The 20,194-nt window shown below is 39.6% G+C and overlaps 1 protein-coding gene across 8 annotated transcripts in view; it reads right to left on the reverse strand.

Annotated features, from left to right (window-relative positions):
- DCUN1D4 (defective in cullin neddylation 1 domain containing 4) overlaps nucleotides 1-20,078 on the reverse strand; it is a 42,516-nt gene extending 22,438 nt beyond the window's left edge. Inside the window, exons 1-6 of one of the 8 annotated variants that reach the window (XM_069790456.1) lie at nucleotides 19,930-19,979; nucleotides 10,198-10,268; nucleotides 9,233-9,272; nucleotides 5,278-5,446; nucleotides 3,159-3,188; nucleotides 1,730-1,844 (exon numbers count right to left, since the gene is read on the reverse strand). In XM_069790456.1, coding sequence (XP_069646557.1) covers nucleotides 1,730-1,800 — 71 coding nt within the window. In that variant the 5' untranslated portion in view covers nucleotides 1,801-1,844; nucleotides 3,159-3,188; nucleotides 5,278-5,446; ... (1 more) ...; nucleotides 10,198-10,268; nucleotides 19,930-19,979. Of the gene's footprint in view, nucleotides 1-1,729; nucleotides 1,845-3,158; nucleotides 3,189-5,277; nucleotides 5,447-9,232; nucleotides 9,273-10,197; nucleotides 10,269-19,732; nucleotides 19,773-19,929 lie in introns of those variants that run through there. The other 7 variants (XM_069790426.1, XM_069790466.1, XM_069790418.1 and 4 more) reach the window with 7 other exon arrangements.
- Nucleotides 20,079-20,194: the final 116 nt, after the last annotated feature.

Here is a 20,194-nt window from a genome sequence, read left to right on the forward strand (position 1 = left end):
ACAGATAAAAATTGGAACCACATCAGAGAAGGATATTCCCCTGTGGCCCATGATGGGCAGATCTGGTTTCACCTCCGCTTCTAAAAGCAGGCTGACGTCTTCCTTTTTAATAAAGCCTTACATAGCAGTAGAATGACAACTAGATCCATTAGTTATAAACTGAAAGGCAGATATAAATAAAAAAAAAATCCTTCAACGTATGCTTTCAAAAAGCTCCTAATGATTATTATGTTGTTGTTATTATATATATACACACTACTGATAGAGTAAGAAATCAGTTTCTCATAAATTTCTTGAATTACATAAATCAGTATCTCTTACTTGCAGACAACCTTACTTTCTAGGGGGTTTGGGTTATTTTGTTTTACCATCAGTGTCTTGGCAAAAGAAGGTGGAGTTAAATTTCGTGAACCGCTCTACTTCGATTCTAGAAACTTTGTCCTCATTTCACTTCCATATTGTATGCATATCTCTGAATAAGCTGTAATGTCCTCTATCAACTATTTAGCTTTTATATTTAATTATTTCTGAAAAGCAGTAAAAAAATATATTAAGAACATGTACTGCTTTTTTGTTCTTTATAGTGTTATGTATGCAAAGCAATGAAAGGGAGAGTTGAAATCTTCTTTTTTCTTCTGCATCAACAGATCATTTAATAAATTCCAGTGCAGCTACAGTTGTGCAACCCTATTAAACACAATGGAGTTAGAGAAGCATAACCAGAGGCTTAATTTGGCTACCAGCATTTTTCTGACTCATGCTAGAGAATAAAAAGCAAAGCACCCAGCCTGATTTCAGGCTGACAGGAGAGAAATGCATCTTTTTACCTTCCTAAAGATACTTGTTATGGAAGCAGTGTTTTCTGAGTCACCGGTAATACATGAATGTAACAGAGCTCAAATTCTACTGACTGATGCAGTGGCAACCAAACTTTCTGGCTGTATACGTCACTTTTCAACGTCAGGATAGTCCTGCACCTATCACGCAGGACTGTACAGTCCTGTACTCCCACAAGTTCTGAATTCACTGCACATAAATAGTGACTATCTTGCACAAAAGAAGCACATTCAATGGTTTCTGAATGACTGAGGCTGACTGAACATACACATACTGAAAATCCAACACTTGCAGAAGTCTCAGCTATGCAACACCTATGCCAAAAGAATACACTGCTCATGCACACAGTTATAACCCACTTGTGCTTCTGTTGCCCAGAGGGAAGCTGAGCAGCACCACCTCAATCACCACTCCACCACCGGCTATCACCTTGCCTGGGCAATCTTCACATGATCAGCATCAAATCAGTACATGACAGGGAGAGACTAGCAGGACTTCAGGTAAGAGCCGAGTGGGCTACAACTACAGCCACTTTTCTGACAGGCTGTAGATTGAGAATGCCCAATACAGATCTTATGCATGTATACAGGAAGATATTATTGCATCTCTTAGAAGTTGTTTTTGAACAAACAAGTATGTCTATTTTGACAGCTGGCAAAATAGAGCAAGCAGAAGTTCCCTACAAGCTTCTTGTACAACTCGAAAAAGGCGAGATGGAAACTGAACCTAGATGTGCTTATTAATATCCCACCGTTCAATCACAGGCTATGGTTCCACATCAAGAAACCAAGCAAATTTGAATACCATTTCCATTAGTATTTAAAAACATGATCATATCAGCTGTTGAACTTTAGATATTCCATCAGTCTTAGCTCATGGTAAGATGACATACCCATCATGTCTACTTTTCTTAGCAGATAAATCATCTCCTGCTGCAGGTCTCCTCTTTTTCCTTGGAGGCATCACTTTACTAAAGCAGTCTGATGAACTGCAAGACCGAAGACTTCCTACAGAGGGAATTAAAAACACCAGTACAAGAAATGAAACTGTTGCAGACCAGTTAAACTGTGTCCACTAATAGGCATATTACAAAGGGAAGGGAAGGGAGGAGGTTAGTGGATTTAAAGATTACAAAAGAAATGTCTCCTTTCAATAGCAAAATCCATCTCACTTTTACATGGTGTTCTATGACCAGATTTCAGTTAAGGCCAAAAGCACTATACCAAAATGTACAGCAGTGCTAGTGCTACTTCGGTCTAACAAAAGGCAAGAACTGAGACTACCCTAAGTATTTTAAGTCCTCAAAAAGGCATCCTTATTTTTAGTCATTTATTCAAATCAGAACTTCTAAGAGTCATTCGTTACTGTAGGAAATACAGACGTGACTCAAAAACTAGAGCACCTACCTCTAGAAAACAGAACCTTTTTATTTTTAAGCCCCAAGTTTTTTGTGATACAGAGAGCAAGGGGTAGGAAAGATTTTTTTGTTTGTTCTTTGTTTTGGGGGTTTTTTTTGTTTCTTTTCTTTCTTTTTTTTTGGGGGGGGGGGGGGGGCAGTTGGGTGGGGAAGAGACATTCAGCAGCCACTAGGGGAAAAAAATAAGTGGCTGGCTGGATCATTTGAACTGGACAGTTCTCAAAGTATGAAGGTCCCCAAGTAGGAAACAGCCAATTCAAGACACTGATGCAAATCAAGTGGCAGTCTTTCCCTTCCCTTCTCTCAACTACATACTCCTATGTCTCTGGTGACTCTTCAGTGTGCCAATCCAGCTCACCAAACCTGTAGATAATTCACCCAAGCAAAAAAGAATAACAACTTTCTGTATATTAGCACAAGAAAGAGCACAGGACCAGCCCTTTTGACCACAGCAAGTTGTTAAATTGCCTTTGCTGTCTCATGAAAACAGTAGGCTAACACTCCAGGCAAAATTTTGTCCTACTTTCATATACTGAAGACCACATTGACACCTGAGAAAGGTGTGTGTAAGAGCAGCTCAAAGAGCTATCAAAGCTCTAAGTGTTATGCAGAGAAATTTAAAAGGAAAGGAAGAGAGAGGTGAGGTACAAAAATCCAGCCGCAAAGCAATGCCAAGGAAACTTGCAAGAAAATATGAAGAACTCCAGCATGCCTAAGCTACCTTCTCTTAGCTTCAACAGCATCCAAGTTTAGCTATGCTTTATTAAGATGCCCACAAAATCTTTTATTTTAAATCACAGCACAGAAGCAAGCAATGAAACTTCTACTTTTTGACACCAAGGGAGCAGACTGAAATCATAGAGGCCCAATTCCCAACAAATACTAACAGCAATCTTTTGCTTACCTATTCTTCGTATCTTTGAAAGTCTCTCTCCTGTTATAGGAGAAACACATGTAAGGAACCTTACAGCCTCACAGGCTTTGCTACATGTACTTTATTTTAAACATGCACTGAAACTATTATGCATATGAAACTATGGATTATTCTAGTATTAGGCAAGATGTTCAAACCAGTTTTTACATCAAGGTGAACTAATTTGGTTTCAACTAAAAGAGCTTTTGCACTTAGTATGCCTTCTTTGGTCTTACCTTTATATTCATTTCTATTAAGAAGAAAATTATCTCCCTAGTTCAAGAAATACTCTTTACAGTTCAAAAATTCTTCCTATATATTCTGTGGTTTTTTTGGTTTTGTTTTGTTTTTTTTTTTTTACCCTGAAGCTCCCCCATGCCAGTATCCTCCCAGGAAAGCATGGCCATACCCACACTATCTTTTAGAAAGAAAGTTTTAAGAGTACTGTAAATTCAAATTATAATTTAACTAGTTATCAAAAAACTTCAAGCATTATACTCCATAAACTACTATCACATGAAAGAATCATAATGGTTGTGTCAGAAGAATATACTTCTAGAAGCACTATCCAGAATATGTTACAAAAGGAAATTAACAATAATATTATTTACCTTCTCACCAATATCAGATATATTTGAAACAGGTAAGCCAGAGACCATCAAAAACTCACAGTATGCCCGATGCACTTAACTAACCAGATTAAAGAAACTAAGGAACCTGACCTGCTCAATGTTATTTGTTTCATCCTGCAAATTAATGATACTGCAAAATTGTATTCTGGTAAGTTATTGGAAGTGTGATGATTTATGGCTTTTTAGATCAAATTTCTAAAGACTCTGCCAGTATTTTTTTAAAACCTACACAAACTAAAAACACTTAAGATGACAGCAGAACTTCACAGATGGCTAGAGACAGCCAGCAGACTCAGACACACGCTAAACTTAACAAATGAAAACATGTCCTAATGAACACCTTGTTTTGGAAAATATGTATGTACTTGAGTACAACCTGTAGCTATCTCATTCCTTTGAGAGCAATTTGATTATTTTTTAAATGCCTTTCTATTAAAAAAAAAAAAAAATCTATTTATGATGGCCACAGGCATTGGATGCTGGTAAAATGAAAGAAAACCCACCAACCCACCCTCTCCCCACCAGGGTTTGTCCAGTTTACTGGTTATTTGATTGGGAAAATAAATATGCAAGGCCTCTGTGAAAAGAGAAGCATAGCAAAAGATGAAAATAATATAAATAAAAGTAAAAATAAAACAGTTATAGAACAGGAAAATCATTTTGTCAGATCTGCAACCCCATACAAACCGAAGAATTTAACCCAAGAATTCCTGCTCTAAGTCTTTTCCTCATTAAATGATAGGACATTTTTAGGAAGATCGCTGAACTTGTTTTAAAGGCTTAAAGTTATAATAGAATTCACCATAACCCAATTTCTCCAATAACTTATACGCAAAACTTGTACCCTTTCTTGGTTTGAATGTATCTAGTTGCAGCTCTCAAACTGACAGAAAAGGGAAGAAAAGAGATAGCTCAGAAGTTATTAAGTGGCTATTAAATGCACACATATACCGCCTTCACGCACAAACACACACACAGAGACACCAGCTGGACAAACATATTGTACATGCTTTCAGAGATTTAACATCTTAATAACTGAGGCCTGGACCAAGTCTTCACTATGTTTTAACTGTTGAATGATCTCTAAACTCTAAACACAGTATAGGAACATTACTTTAAAAGTATTTCCTTTTGTTAATGGACTCAGTATACTGAATTTGAAGGGCAGTTATAATTTCTCTGTAACAAATTCTGAAAGTTAAACCAACAGAATATTTCTACCTTTTATTTCCATCTAAAGCTAAAACCTATCAGAGTTTGGGGTTTTTTACTTAAATTCTTGCCATTTCTTATTTTACAGTATAGCTCACCAAGTAGCATCAATATTAACCTTTCCTACACAGAGCTTTCTAATTCTAAATGTAATTTCTAGGTCTAGCCTTTCACAACTAATTTCACTTCTCAAAGGTCTGATCATCTGCAAACGAACATGCAGCTCCCTCTGACTTCATGCAAAGTTTAACAGGAACTTTACTTACCAAGTGCAGCTTCTCTGATGTGATTATCTTCAAAGTTTCTTACTCCTGGGTCTCAACTCAAGATTGGCAGAACCTTCCTAGTTCTCACTGTTTTTTTGACACTTGAAGCTAGCATTTGCAAGGTAGAGCCTCCAAATGGCTGCTGAATAGGCCACCATCAGCCAAAAGCCTGCCGAGTATAAATGTTGTTTGCCAAACGTTCTATTCAGTACTTCCAAATTTGCAGGAGACAAAGCTACCAAAGGGAAATATCAACTCAAGAGCTAAAATTCACCCTAAGAAATTTAAAACAATATGCAAGATAATCACTGCAAGAGAGGGACACTCCTAGAATAGGAACAAAACCGGAACAAACAAAAAAGAAAAAACAGAGGTCAATAAATAAGAATTCTACAAGCTGTGTCCCTACAGAAGTGATTTACAGACATGTAATTTTCACCTTCTCTCTAGATAATGCCTGTGAATAATCCTGCTCTTCTGATGCTTAGGTAGAGGGATGTTTCAAAGGAAAAATAATTAGAAACTGTGAAAGCTGAAGCAATTGGAAAGATATAGCTGCTTGCTTAATGATGCAACAAGACCACCACAAGCACAGTTAACAATCATAATTTTTCAGATACAAGATGAGAAAACTAAGATACTCATCAAAACACCAAATAGTTTGCAATCTTGTTGTAAAAGGAAAAATCATCTTCTCTAGTGTGGAATTCAAGATAGAGAAGTGCTTTGGACTCAAGAGGGTTTTCTTCTCTAAAACAACAAAAAAAAATGAAGGAGGCAAAAGCAATTTTTTTTCCCCCTACAAGCTTCAAGAACAGCAATGAAGCCTTGCTTTTGTTGAAGACATTACCTCGTTCTTTTAAACAAGCCAGGTGACAACAGGAAGCGTACTTTTATTTTTGAAGATATTTTAGTCTGGATAGGTAAATAAGTCACAATTTAACAACCAAATCACGACTTTAAGCTATTAACAAGTTACTAGATTTGTAGTTATGACATAAAAACAACTATTATTTCAAATTCTAGAGAAAGAGTTTTCCAAGTTAATGCATATACATACTAGAAGAAAAAGAAATTGTTTACAGAATCTGAATGCCTGCTTTTCTTACCCCTACAGACAGCTGGAAAGCCAAAGGCCCATGACACATAGACAGCCTACCTTATTTTTCAGATATATATGCACACTGAATGCTAACACATTTTATGAGACTGTAATCATTATAGGTGACTGGAATTTTGAAGCGAGGTCCATCTTAGCTCCCAAATCACTGAAGGAATTTTGAAACTGCCACCCTCTAGCTCCTAGATATTTAAGATCTGGTTCCAGAAAAGAAATCTGGCTAATACTTAGAAAAGATATAATTTACTTAAAATAATTTAGATGTCCAGCACATTTATTGTTAGCTCAGAAACAACTGTTTTGAAATAAATGTAATATGCATTAAAAGCTCATTATAAATATTAACCTAAAATTGAAATACTCACGTTTTTTAAATAGCTTTTAGAATTCTCAACCAAATTTAGATATGCATTTATTAAGTCATGCCAAAAGCAGGGCCCACGATATAATAACATTAACCAGGATAGTTGTATCAGAAAATGAATAGTAATCTATAAGGATAAAGCTTACTTCAGAAGATTCAGTGTAAAGAAAAAAAAAAAAATCTCTAAAAAAAAAAAAAAATCACCTTTAGATGAGTTTGGCAACACTCAAAGAATCTTCTGCAACAGAGTTATTAACATGACTTTCAAATGAATTCTGGATATAAATCTCAAATTCACAGCATCTATGCAGTTCTATAAATTGCGTAACAAAATTAATAGGTCTTAACACGTCTTACTATGCAGTCAGTAATACTGGAAAATAGAAGTTCCAAAAATTTAGGCACATCGAAATCAACAATTGCAAAGCAATTCTTTTTAGATTCACATAAGGCTCTCCAGTAAGATGTTTCAGAAGTGTCAAGTCCCAAACAAAATGGACACTGGAGACTTCACTCTACTATATTCACAATGGCCAAAATAGCTCCATGCATGTGTATTTGTCCTCCTATGAGGAAAACCAAGCACACATTTTGAGTGAATTCACCTGGAAGTTACGCAAACATCAGGGCTTCACCTTTTTCTACAAGGAGACATAAAGGGCAGAAGCATAAGAAATACTGGAACCAAATCTGAAGATGAGGAGCCTGCCGGTATCAACTTCTACTTTCAGTTCTCATTTCATACCTGTTCCTGGTTTGAAAGGTTCTACAACTATTGTAAAAAAATTACACTCTTCACTGGGATTCTGTGCCCAAACTCATCAATGGGCGTGTTTAAGCTTTTGAAACAGCTTAATTCAAACAACACAATGCAGGCAATAGGATAACCATGAGTGTCAGTATAAAGCAGTTCATCAAAACCAGTAACATGCTCAAACACCTTCCAATAGAGATAATGAGAGCTCTGAGGCTGATTTCTTACACTGACCTATATGATAGAAGTCCTAGGCAAGAGATAAGACAAATTCAAAATACCTTTGGCATACCGAGTCTTATTGATTGATTAGTGACAGAAGGGGACTACCTCAGTGCTTCACAACAGCTTTTTGTGATCAAAAGTAAACAAAGATTATGGAATGTATTTTCATACATTAAATCAGTATGTATCTGTTTAGTTTGAGCACCTGGATCACAAAGGGGAAAATTTCAAGTCTCCAGGAGATGGGAGAGGACATCAGTTCTAACATACGGACAATAAAACCTCTTGTCTTGAACTACCTGCCTCAACCTCTTTTGCACAGGTTTTTCATTTACATGATCAGCTAACTTCAAGTATCAAATCACTAACCACGCTGAAGGTAAATATTTGATAGAAGCCTTTTGTGGCTAGGGTAAGATACTTCAACTATGAAACAACGTCACCTGTCACAGTACGGAGGAGGGTACATAAGCCCTAAGTGAGCTCTGTCCGATCCCAAACAATGCAGTCCTATGCCTCTCTTCTCATTGCTCTAGGCTAAGAGCGTGCTAGATTTGTGTGTCCCAGAAATCTCCAGGAGGAGCTGACAGCTCTCTCCACTTTCTTAAGCGCTCAAGGTAACATCAGCAAACATAGCCAGCACCTCAGGATAGAGAAAAACTTTGAGACAGATGGTAGGACAGATATGGTCAGTTTTAAAGAACAGTTCTGCTGAGTGATCAGGGCTTGAAGCCAGTAAGTTATTTTCCTTCCTCCTTAGGTATCATGCCTGAAACACAGAAAGGAAGGAAGAAAAAGAAATCAAGGAAGACGCCAGTTCATAAGTAACAAGCACAAAAGGAGGTAACAAATGTTGCAAGATATCAAGTCACAAAGCACAAATGCTGATGAATCAAGAATGGCAGCACACTAGTACTAGGCACCTGAGATGAAGGCCTCGAAAAACGATGACATTTTATTGAACAGAAAACAGATCTGGACTAACAAATAGCCCTTAGACATTGACTGAAAATCTGCACAAGAAACAGGAACAACCTGCAGCAAAACCACTCAAGAAGAAAACTGGGTTGTTTGGAGCACAGCATTTAAACTCGGTCACAGGCATCACAATAGCCACAAGAGGTCTTGCTTCTGCTCTGTTCTCACAAGTGCTCTTTCAAGAGTCAAAACACTGTAAGAACATGGATATTCTGCTAGTCTAATGGGTTGAGTCCAAGGAGTGAGAGAATTTTTTCATGAAGTCTTCTAAAGTACTTACACCAAGAAATAGTAAAATGACAAATACTGCTGAAACCTGTGCGAGTCTTTCACAACTGGATAAATTAAAAGCATGAACATCTATCTTGAAGAAAACTTTAAAAAATCCTGGCACTTGTTTTCTAAAACTCCTTTAGTTTTCTAAAATTCAGTTTTCAGTGATGTTAGAGAGACTTCTTTGATGAAGTATGTTTAAATTGTTTCAATGTATTTCCGCTACATCCCTATTAAATACCTGTCTGGTGATCGTCTTGACCAACGTCCTCTGTCAGATTCTGCAAGAGAGCAGGAATGATACAGTTAAACAAGATGGTGATCTTCATTGTTCAGTAATGTTCTTAACCTTTATTTTATATTAATTATTTAAGGAGCATCTAGCTAAGACTGCAGAGCCTTTGCATTTTCAGTTCACATTTATCTAAAAAGTTCAAGGATAATCTTTAAATAATTTGAAAAATATTTTTTAAATTTTTTTATCAAAAACTTATCAAACTGTTTCAAGAGTGGAAATAACCATCCATTGGATGGGGAATTTTGCATTGTTGTATTGAACAAATCCATTAATAAATGCAGCATTAGAAAGATTGAATTGACCGTTTACCACAGAAATGGCTTTGATTAAGGATGAACACACATACGTGTTCTAAAGAAAACTGATTAAAAACCAACTGAAATCTTGGAAATGAGTTACCCCCTTTTTTAGGCACTGTCTTTTCCACAAAATTTGCAGTTTACAAACAGAAGCCATATTGGCATTTCCAGCTATGGTTGCAATAAAACAAATGTAAATGCACAGCAAACAAGCAGGGACAGTCTTCAAAAAAAAATCTTGTTTCACTCTTTGCATGCTTTTAAGAGGACAGCTTGCTTGTTCAATGTGTTTTCCACAAGAACTGTAAGAAATTGGATAACGATTATGATTACCATTATTTGATATATCTAGGAAAGCTTCTTCTATGGAGACAACATCTAAATCCAATGTTGCGGTGAACAGCGCTCAAACTCCACTGTGACCCCCGGAGTATAATCTTTCACCTTTTACTAACACTGCTTATCTCTTAACGGATTCAACACTAAGAGTGTCTCATACAAAAAGGCAGACATAGTTTTTAAAAGTGTAATCACTTAATGATTTCAATCATGAAACATGCTGAACTAAAGCCCTAGCTATTCTGCTGAGAGAAAATGGCAAGTCATTACCAGCCTATTGAGGGTGTGGTAAATCTTGTGAATATTTGCCAGTGTTGATAGGTGAGAATTCAGTTGAAAATCTAGAGGGGGGAAAAAAAAAGTTTTAAACTCTCTGGTTTCCAGCTGTAGCAACCAAGACCTTCGTATGTTCTGGTCATTTAATAAAATCATCACACAACTATAAAATAAAAGCCATCTCAACACTTTTTCAGCATCAACATTTTCAACACCAAGGGGAATCAGTAAGTGAAATGTGCAAAAGATACCCTACACGTGCATTTTTCTTAAGGCATGGATGACTCTCAGCAAAATAGAACTATAGCTAACTGTAGCTAAACACAAAATTATATTAAAAAAATCAAAAAATAAATATTTACAACTTTTCTCCTTTAAATTGGGAATCATTACGATTTCCATGCTATGCAGTCCTTTTGTTCCATCTATTCCAAAACCAATTTAAGTACCATGTAACATTCTAAAATCATTACTAAAAATGCTAGTTTTTTAAAAAGATCATTTTATTAATACACACATACTGGCCTTTATACTAACTTCCTTGTAAAAGTAAATGACTGGAATACACTTACAAAGTTGACACGAGTTTTGTATAACGAACCAAAGGTCACAATACAGCAGCTGTTAAGACCACAGCCAGTAACACCAAAAATAAAATATTCTGACACTTCATGAAAGAAGCCATAGCATGATGTTAAGTTTCCTTCCATGCTCCAAAAATAAAACACTTGAGTTTGCTTCAGTTGCAAAAAAGTGAGAGACTAATTTTTCTTTATTCTCTTAAATTCCCTATTGTTGCTAGAAATGTGTCAAGGACAAAACTAGAAAATAAGTAATTTACAAAAAAGATCAACTGTGATTGAGCCAGACAGCATGCAAACCAACAAGAATCTCAGAAGCTGGACACAGACCAGCTGACAGGGATCAAAGAGAACCAACTACTATACAATATTTCCATTTAAACTAAAAGTAAACTAGCTACCTCACTAGAACTTGTGCACAAAACCACTCTAATTAGACAGACACATGTACTATATGACAAGCAATGTATTTCAAGCAAAATTCTTCCACACATGAAAAGCTGTATGTGTGTAGTGTCACCACCCAGTTAATGCATTAAAGAATTTCTACTGTGAGACATTTAATTTGGCTTTGCCGAGTAGCTGATACAAGATGCAGGTAAGGTCAAAACCATCATTCCCACATTTCCATCCCTACCATTTCAAACAAACGCTCTCAAAATATAGTTAAGGTGACCCAGAATCTAACGATAAACAAGTCATTAAATATCAGATCCCCAAGTCAGATCCTCAAGTCAGTGAACCACATTTATTATGTTAGCTAAAGAATATCATTTCACTAATTGCTACCTATTTCTTAATGTGTTGTCCCCAAACCACCACCACAGCAATACAATTTCTGTAAGTCAGAAGTGCCAAAGATGGAGTTTCCAACTTTAGATATACTTATCTATATGAAGTCAAAGACAGTCCAGATCTTCTTACCGAGGTATGATAGGAAGATGTCACATCTTGAACAGTGTGCTAGATTTTTTCCTGCATTAAGTGCTCAATAAAGTTCCATTTTTGTTAGTCAAACAATACTAAGCAGAACCATTCTGCAAAAAACCAACCCTGAGTTTCTTAGCCAACCTTCAATTCAACACAAATGAATTAAAAAAAAAGGGGGGGGGGAGTGGGGGAGAAGAGGGGGAACATAAAACCAATTCTAAGAAGGGCAAGATTAAAAGGTAAGATTTATTTTGTTAACTGCCAGACCAGACTAAGCTTTCTGGAATATGAATTTTAAAATTTCCCTTGTTGCTCAGCCTAAATTCTACAAAGAACACGAGTCTTTAGAGAAACCAGTTATACCTAGAGGTAACGAGCTGAGAACACTGAGCAAATACTTTATCGTAAACTAATATTAAACAATAATTTTAGGTGGTACTTTTAAAAACAACAGAAAAAATATTTTAAAATTAGGATTATATATATTAGGTATCTCCTTTGAAATAAACATTCCTAGGCACTTCAAAACACAGAATTCATACCAGTATGTTTCACACATCCACTGGAAATATCCTCACAATTTTAAGCTGTTACTTCAAAAATAGCTTACATAATTACAATGGACTTAGAGGGGTTACACAAATATATTTTTTACAGGTCTTGTACTACAAGTGTCACACCGTAGTTCCTCAAAAACTGGTTTATCCATATGAATACAGAAGACCAAAGTCCAAAGTTCTCTCTCTTCCACAGGGAAAGCTTGCAAAGTAGGGATATTATCCAAAAGGGAAAACAGGCTTCTTGTACAGTAACTGTTACAAAAGCAAACAGGAGCAGCAGGCAATGAATTAGGGAAGTTGCACTACAGCTCAAGTCACCTTCTCAACTGGTCACAGTGTCTGCTGTATATGTATTACAAGGAAGATACACAAAGTATCCTATGCCACTGAAAAGGCATATTTTGAAAAAAAATGGTTTTGAAGAAACAGAATCCAAAAAAACCCTCCCATGCTCAAGTAACACCATCTTGAAAATTAGCAAAGGGACAACGGCATAGTCAACAAGACAAGCAAGTGATTGAACAGCTGGCTGCAATTCTGTGCTTCAGGAACACACCGTCTCCTCTCCACCTCCCGAACTTCCACACTTGCTTATGCAGCCACTGTGCCCGCCCTCTGCCTTGGTCAGCCCACTACCCCAGGAATCTTATCCACAAAAAATATAAACAAACCAACCCTGCCAGCTCAGTGGTCTGAATCGGATCAGCAAGGAGGTTTAACACCAGATAAGCAGAGTTAGAGCAAGAAACAGGAAAGGTCCTCCCAAGTGGGAGCAAAATAGTCTCTTGTGGCAGCAGCGGTGTTAAGTCACATAAACCGTCCATCCAAGCCCCACTGTGAGAAGAGTGATATATCACATGAAGCTACACACTCAACAGCTGGTTGCAAGAGCTTTACATGAAAAAAGCCATCAAGTGTGAAGTTATTTTTCACATGAATACAAGTTTCAAAGCACATGAACTGGCCTGAAAATATTTTGGTTTTTTCTTGCAGAAAAAAAATATTTTACAGCAAAGTATCACACAGTTTATTGCCCTGGGATCAGAAGACAAAAACCTGCTTGCCGTTGTGAATACTGAAAACAGATGTGCTGGAATGTTTGCTAAGACTTAAGAGGTGCATGTCAAACAAGTGTATGTATTTTGTTGATTACATTATTTTTCATGCAGATGTTAGCTTATCTTTAGCAATGATTGAAGCAACGGAAATTCCAAATGGTATTAAATACTGTGCTATAATTCAGAATGTAACGGCTAAAGAAAAAAAAATCTGAGTAAAATAATTGCAAATCCAGAATCTGGAAAGAAAAATGCCAGAGCCAACCTAAGACCATGGAATTTAAACTTTGTCTGCAGTTTATCATTAACACTTAAGTGTTAAAGTCTGGGTTAGTCAATTAGTCATGATCATATACAATATAAAAGTAAAAAGCAAATAGTTTAAAAATAACTTTTAAAATATTATAGATTAAGGTTTACCCTACGGACCTGACAGTTACGGAGAGGCAAAAGAAACAAGAGCTAGCTGGGCTTGCTTCCATAACAAACTAGACAAAAATCATTCTATACCCCTTCATTAAGACAAACATATGAAACACAATGAACAAACAAAAGCCTCAATTATAAGCAAATGATACAGGTTAACTGAACTTCAATACGCTACTTTCCTATCTGAAATGAAAAAACTTTAAAGGTCAAGTCCAATTTTTTATTGGAGGGAATGATGTGTTGCCAAACTATTCAAGTGAAACCACAAGTGAACACCTAAAAAAAAAAAAAAAAAAAAAGAGAAGAGCATTTCTGCCTATGCACCGACTCACACATAGACATGTACCCGCCTGAATGAAAACTTTAACTTAGTTCCTGCTGTCAAAATTATCACTTTAAAGCTTGGACAAAACACAGCTCCAGGGTGCACTACAATCTACTAAAAACCTAGTAAAAAATTAACAATAGTACTAAACCAGATCAGCAGCTGACTCCAAGTTTCCTTTAAAAGGTACTAGATTATTTTTCTGAGCAAAAAGAAAGTCTATACAAAACCTCACAGTTACAGTAGGTCTAAAAATATTTATCCTAGATAGAGATGCCATATAAATGCTATAGATACAACTCTGTATTAAAAATTAAGTGTGGAAGTAGTCATAGCAATAATTTTTATTACTGCTAAGATGTATCTGACTCAATACAAATATTGTGGGTAATCTTCTGTAACGTTCTCAGAAAAAAATTAGATGGAAAACACATACTAGGCAGACTCATTCCTGAAAATTAAAATGGAATGTTTATGCTTTTACTTTTTTTAATTGGTTTCCTTGGTTTCAAATAATACAACTGGAGAAAACTTGTAGTAGTACTGGAAATAATAGTTCAAAGTAGTGTCTTCTTAATTAGTTTTAAATAAACTTTACTTATCCAAAAAAGAATCATTTAATCTTCTATGAACCATGCTCTGTAGTCTACTTACAGAATTATCCTAACAGTAAGACTATTTATATTGATTAATGAACTTAGAAGTTCAGATCTGAAACCTACATTTGGCGAAAGCCTTCAGTACTTCTATTCAGGAAGCAGAAATTCTATATTCATTACTAAATGCAGAAAACAAGAGAAAAACATGCAATCAGTTTTATTTTCATTTACACAAAAACATCACAACACACCTAAAAACTGATATTCCCAAACTGCAGTACAGAGCAGCTAGGAGCTGAGTCTGCATTCCTGTTGAAGATAGGATTAAGAATTCATTTCCACTGTGTCCGTAGCTGAATCTGCACAGGCAGTGACACCCTTTAGCAGGGGCAGCCTGCAGAAGAGACCTCTCTCCCAGTCTGTAATGCAAGAGCAAGCATGCAGGGGAGGCAGAGAAGAACAGGCTTGAAAAGTAGGGTCTCCCTTGATTTCATGGGGTTGAACATGGGGCATGATTCAGAAAGTAAGAAAAATCAAATGAATTCCAGCCTGGACAGTAAGGACATGCAACTAAATGGAAAGAGAAGTGGGATGATCCATCCTAGCTTGAGGAGCAACAGGACCTAGCCATTAGAGCTAAAGACATGGTGCTGCAGGATGTTTCTCCTGCATATATGCATACAGAGACGCATCAAGCTCAGAGCTACTGCTGACAGCAGCGGTATCCAAACCCACAGTTGCAAATTTGTGTACATTTTCCAAGCACAACAGCCTAAAATGTTCTGAAACAAAACACAGAGTGACTTAAGCTACTAAAAAGAAAACACTACAAAAACCCCAAACAACAAAATGTGGCTGAAACGACAAGACACTAAAAACCACTTATCATTTTAATGTAAACATTCACATTCAACTCTAACATTTGGTATTACCACATGTAATCAGTCACTCATTTTATCTGCAACAAAATATTTTAAAATTACTGCATGGTACATAGATAGGGAAAAGCATTAATCTTCCCCCCCCCCCCCCCCCCCATGGGAACAAATCCTTATTCTACCTAGATATTTAAAAAGTACCCTGATCTGAAAGCTTGTTTACAGAGAGACCTACTGCAGTTTAAAGTTCACTAAAAATTTTAGAGCAATTTAAGCAGTGCAAAAGTTGTGTAACTGTTACTTTAGTTTGAATGCATTTCCATCTACCTTAAACTGACTCTGAACTAGTAAGAGCTATGCTAACGTATGCTATACTAACGCACAGGATAAAAAACCCTGCACGCTGGCTCACGGGGGTCTGGGGGGGGGGGGGCGGGGCTGGTTGGGTATTTTGTTTTTTATAGAAAGACCTAACACTAAGTGTATTTCTAGTGCAAAACATCTGTTTCTGTTGCTGCAAATACCACTTGTGTACCTACTAAATGTATTTGATAACCATTCCCAATGGAGATTCTTGCCAGCATATAATAAAGCTGGAGTGACCAGCCGCAGTTGGAAAAGAATGAGTAAAAGCAGTGGATAATTACAGCTAATTTAAATCTGCTTCTAAAGCATGTATTACCAAATCAAACAGCATTTCAGTGATTCCACGTTACTAAGACTGTGAACAGACATTCTTTCAGTTTACAATTCAGAAATACAGGAAATTGAGCTACAAAGCATTTAATACAATGAACCAATTTTACACCCATTTGATACAAAGTGTTCATCCAGACTAACTCTTACTCTACCATCAAATTAATTAAAAAAAGTGTGAGTTTTCCAACATCGGCTGCTATGGCCTGAGAGTTGTTTGCCAGCACTACTCTTAACTTCATGCCAGATTAGGTGTCATCTGTCATCCTACAAAGGGCATAAAGCTAATAAAAACTTTGTATCTCGTGCTCTAGCTAATTCAGCAGAAATGCAACCCTGTCAAATGTGCACTACTAGGGTATCCAGCACCATGCAGATCTGGTATACAACATGATGGATCTGCAACAGCCTAGGAACAGCTATGCCAGTCAAAAACATTACTGCCCCAGCTGTTTGCTTCTTCCTCTCTGCCAAAAGTTACAGACTCCACAGTTCTGCCAGCAGCACAGGTCATGGGCGCATTCCCTAATCCACTTCAGGCAAAAATCAGCCATGTCAGTTTAGACATTTAAGTGGTAAGAGCTCACCCAGATACATTTGACTGAGTGGATCAGACAGTACTCCTACAAACCACTTTACCTGTAGAGCAAGGGAAGCAGTAATCTACAGCTAATGGGCAGTAATGAGCGGCTGCCGTAGACGGAGTCCCACAGTCTGTGCAGCCACACATCTGCATCAAGCGACACAGAAGCATGTGTCATACCAGCTGGTTCCCAATGGCAAGCTAAAGCCTTGTAGCTCTAACAACAATATATATACATACACAGCTCTATATAGAGAGAGAGAACACTGAACAAACTGGTAGTTATTTCTATCTCTTTATGAGCCAAAAGCAGAAATTCTGTTTAACCTCAGACCTGTGATTTTAAATAGAAAAACTTAATTGGACAGTATAAGAAAAATGCTGGCACATTTAAAATAAGGGTTCTGCTTGAAGCCCTTGTTAGTAGTCTTACTTATTGTAGAAGAAATAACCACACTATTAAATGTTCTAATATTTAAATTGGATACAAGAGTTGTACATTTTCATGGGATGTACCATACTTCCTGGTGCAATGCTTTTTGGCAAGCACAGGACAGACAAATTAAGCAAGTTTCCCTCTTCTGCTTGAAGGCACAAACAAAACTAGGAAATAATGCTTTGAAAAAGCCCAAAGTCCTTGTTTTCAGTATCTCCAAAGTAAGGGGGGGGGGGGGGGGGGGGGGGGAGTAAAGAAAATACAGGATTAATAATTCACTTAAAGTTAGCACGAAAACTACGCAGACAAAAATAAATTTAAATAAAGTGCTGCAATTAGACAAATGAAAGATCATCCTGATACAACAGAATGAAGAGAAGCAGTGAGAGGAACTGTTTACCTGCCTAACTCAACTTATTGCATGGCCTTGCACAGAGAAGACATTTCCAACTATAGTTACTGGAGTTGCAAGAAACTTTTAAGCAAACATTTGCAACAGCAAAAAGGAAAGTTGATGTTTCTCATATAATGTGAAACATGTACATTCAGTCTCAGAAAGTAAAACTGAAACAGCAAAAATGCATTAATGGAGTTTATATCATAAGAACAGATAAGAATGTAAGCAGGGTCAAAAAGAAGGCTCAAAAGAAATGTTCAGTCAAGAAACAATCATAAGCCAACTACTGTATGTGTAAAGATATGCTATGAACACTTCTCATTTCAAGCATTTAAATCAATGAGGAAAAAACCCAACTACTATGAAGCTACAGATAATGAAGTTAGTTAGTTTAGGAAAACACTCCTATTTAAAATAACACATATACAAGGCCATGAACTGGACCCCCACCCCCCCAAAAAAAGTACTGAAGTGGATGATTCAATCATTCCAAAGGACATTTTTAAAGAGAAGCCAGTAACAGCTGAAGGCTGAGAAACGGTGCTCGTTTTCTGCAGAGAAATTTAAAAAAAAAAAAAAAAATAAAAATCACTACATAGTCTTAACACCCTACATGAGGGAGCACTGGCATATTAAAACTGTAGCTTACATGCATATAATGAAGGCTTGCACCCTTTTTTGGACAGGGCACATGACAAAAGACACTGAACAGAAGGCATTTTCTAGAATAATTATCCTTCCGTTTCCAACACGAAGCGGTTATTAGTGCTTTAATGGCAGCCGCCTTAACCATCGACATATAATGATCCCTAAATATAAAGGTAAAATAAACCAGAACCACTAAAGAAATTATATAACCTTACGATTTAGAGCCTCTACCAGGCTGCCCCTGTCCAGTCTCTCATTTTGAGAAACACAGGAGGATTCAAGAAAATCCAGGCCTTACGCAGCGCTTCTTCCCATAATTGGTTTCAGGACTTTGTCCAAAAGTCAGACCATCGTTCATTAACGTGCGATCAAAGCTTCTATTTTCATTATCTTTCCCGTAAGCAAGTTCTGCAGTAATAAAGCGCCTCAGAGCTGCAACTCCTTGCACATCGACAACACGTTCCTGGGAGATTTCACGGGAATCGGGAACATCGCTCTGCCGAGACAGCTCTGTGCTCGGGATGACAGCCTCATCTCTCCGGCGGACGGGGTCGGAGCCTATTCCTGAACCCCACAGCTATCCCGCAGCCACGCAGGTGTGCAATCAATCCCCCCACGCCAGGCAACCTGCCTACGGCATACGGTCCCGCCCGCTCTGAAAGCGCAGCCAGAAACTAGACGGCACAGACAAAGCCCTCCCTACCCTCCTCCGGAACAGGCGGCCGGAACCCCCCGCCCCCGCCCCGAAGCCACCGGCCTTGCCCCCAGGCCGCCTGCAGCCCCGCGGGGAGAGCAGGGCGCAGCGGGTACCCCCGCCGGCTACCGGGCTGCAACTCGCACCCCCGCGCGGGGGCGGGGGCAGCACGCCGCGCCGCCGCGGTGCCTGCTGGGAGCTGTAGTCCCCCGCCCCGCTCCGCGCCCAGAGGCCCGCCGCGCGGGGCGGCCGCAGGAGAGACTCCACCTCCCACAATGCGCCGCGCTCCCCATTCCCCTTCACAGCCCGCTTCTCCTGCACCGGCCCGGCGGAATCCGCTACGTTCACCGCCACCCACCTCCCCACCCCCCTCCCGCCCCACACGCACCGCTCCCACGCAGCGAGGCCGCCGGGCGGCCCCGCGGCCCGCGCCCGCCCTCTCCTCGGCAGCCCCGGCTGCCTCGCAGCCAGCCACGAGGGGCCGGCCGCGGCCTCACCCGCTTCGCCAGCCGGGTCGGGGAAACTGCGTCACACCCTCCGAGCGCCCCCAGCCCCCTCCGCTGCTGCCGCCCCCGCCCCCGCCCGGGCCGCCCCCGCCCAGCCCCGGCCCGTCCCGCCCCACCCCCCGCGGGAGCCCGCCGAGGGCCGCCCGCCGTCCCCACCGGGCCCCCGCCCCCCGGTACGCCCGCCGCCTCTCTCCCCGCCGGTTCCGCACCCGCCGGCCTGACGCCCCTCCCCGTCATCGGGAGCCCCGGCGGCGCGTTCGGCCGACCCTCCTCGGTGAGGGGCAGGAGAAGCCGCCCCCACCCGGGCGGCAGCGCCCGCCGGCGGAAAGACCAGGCCGGTGCCGCCGGTGGGTGGGTGGGTGGGCGGGCGAGCGGGAGCGCCCGGCCCGGCCCCGCCGCTACTCACTGACAGCGGCGGCATCCGAGTGCATTTTCGTGCAGCGCACACACCGCCCTGCCCGGCCCGGCTCCCTCTGCCCCTCTCCCAATCACAGAGCCCAAGCACGGACGCCTCCCGCCCCGCCCACCGGCGGCACCCATTGGCTCGGGCTGCCCCGAGAGACCGCACGTCCTGCTCTCCTACTGCGCGAGGCTCCTGCCATTCTCCCTCCGCCTGCCCCGCACCGCCTTCCCCGCCCGCTCCCTACCTCCTATTGGGCTCAAGGCTGAGC

The sequence above is a fragment of the Haliaeetus albicilla genome, chromosome 1, assembly GCF_947461875.1.
Source record: "Haliaeetus albicilla chromosome 1, bHalAlb1.1, whole genome shotgun sequence".
Classification (NCBI taxonomy): domain Eukaryota; kingdom Metazoa; phylum Chordata; class Aves; order Accipitriformes; family Accipitridae; genus Haliaeetus; species Haliaeetus albicilla.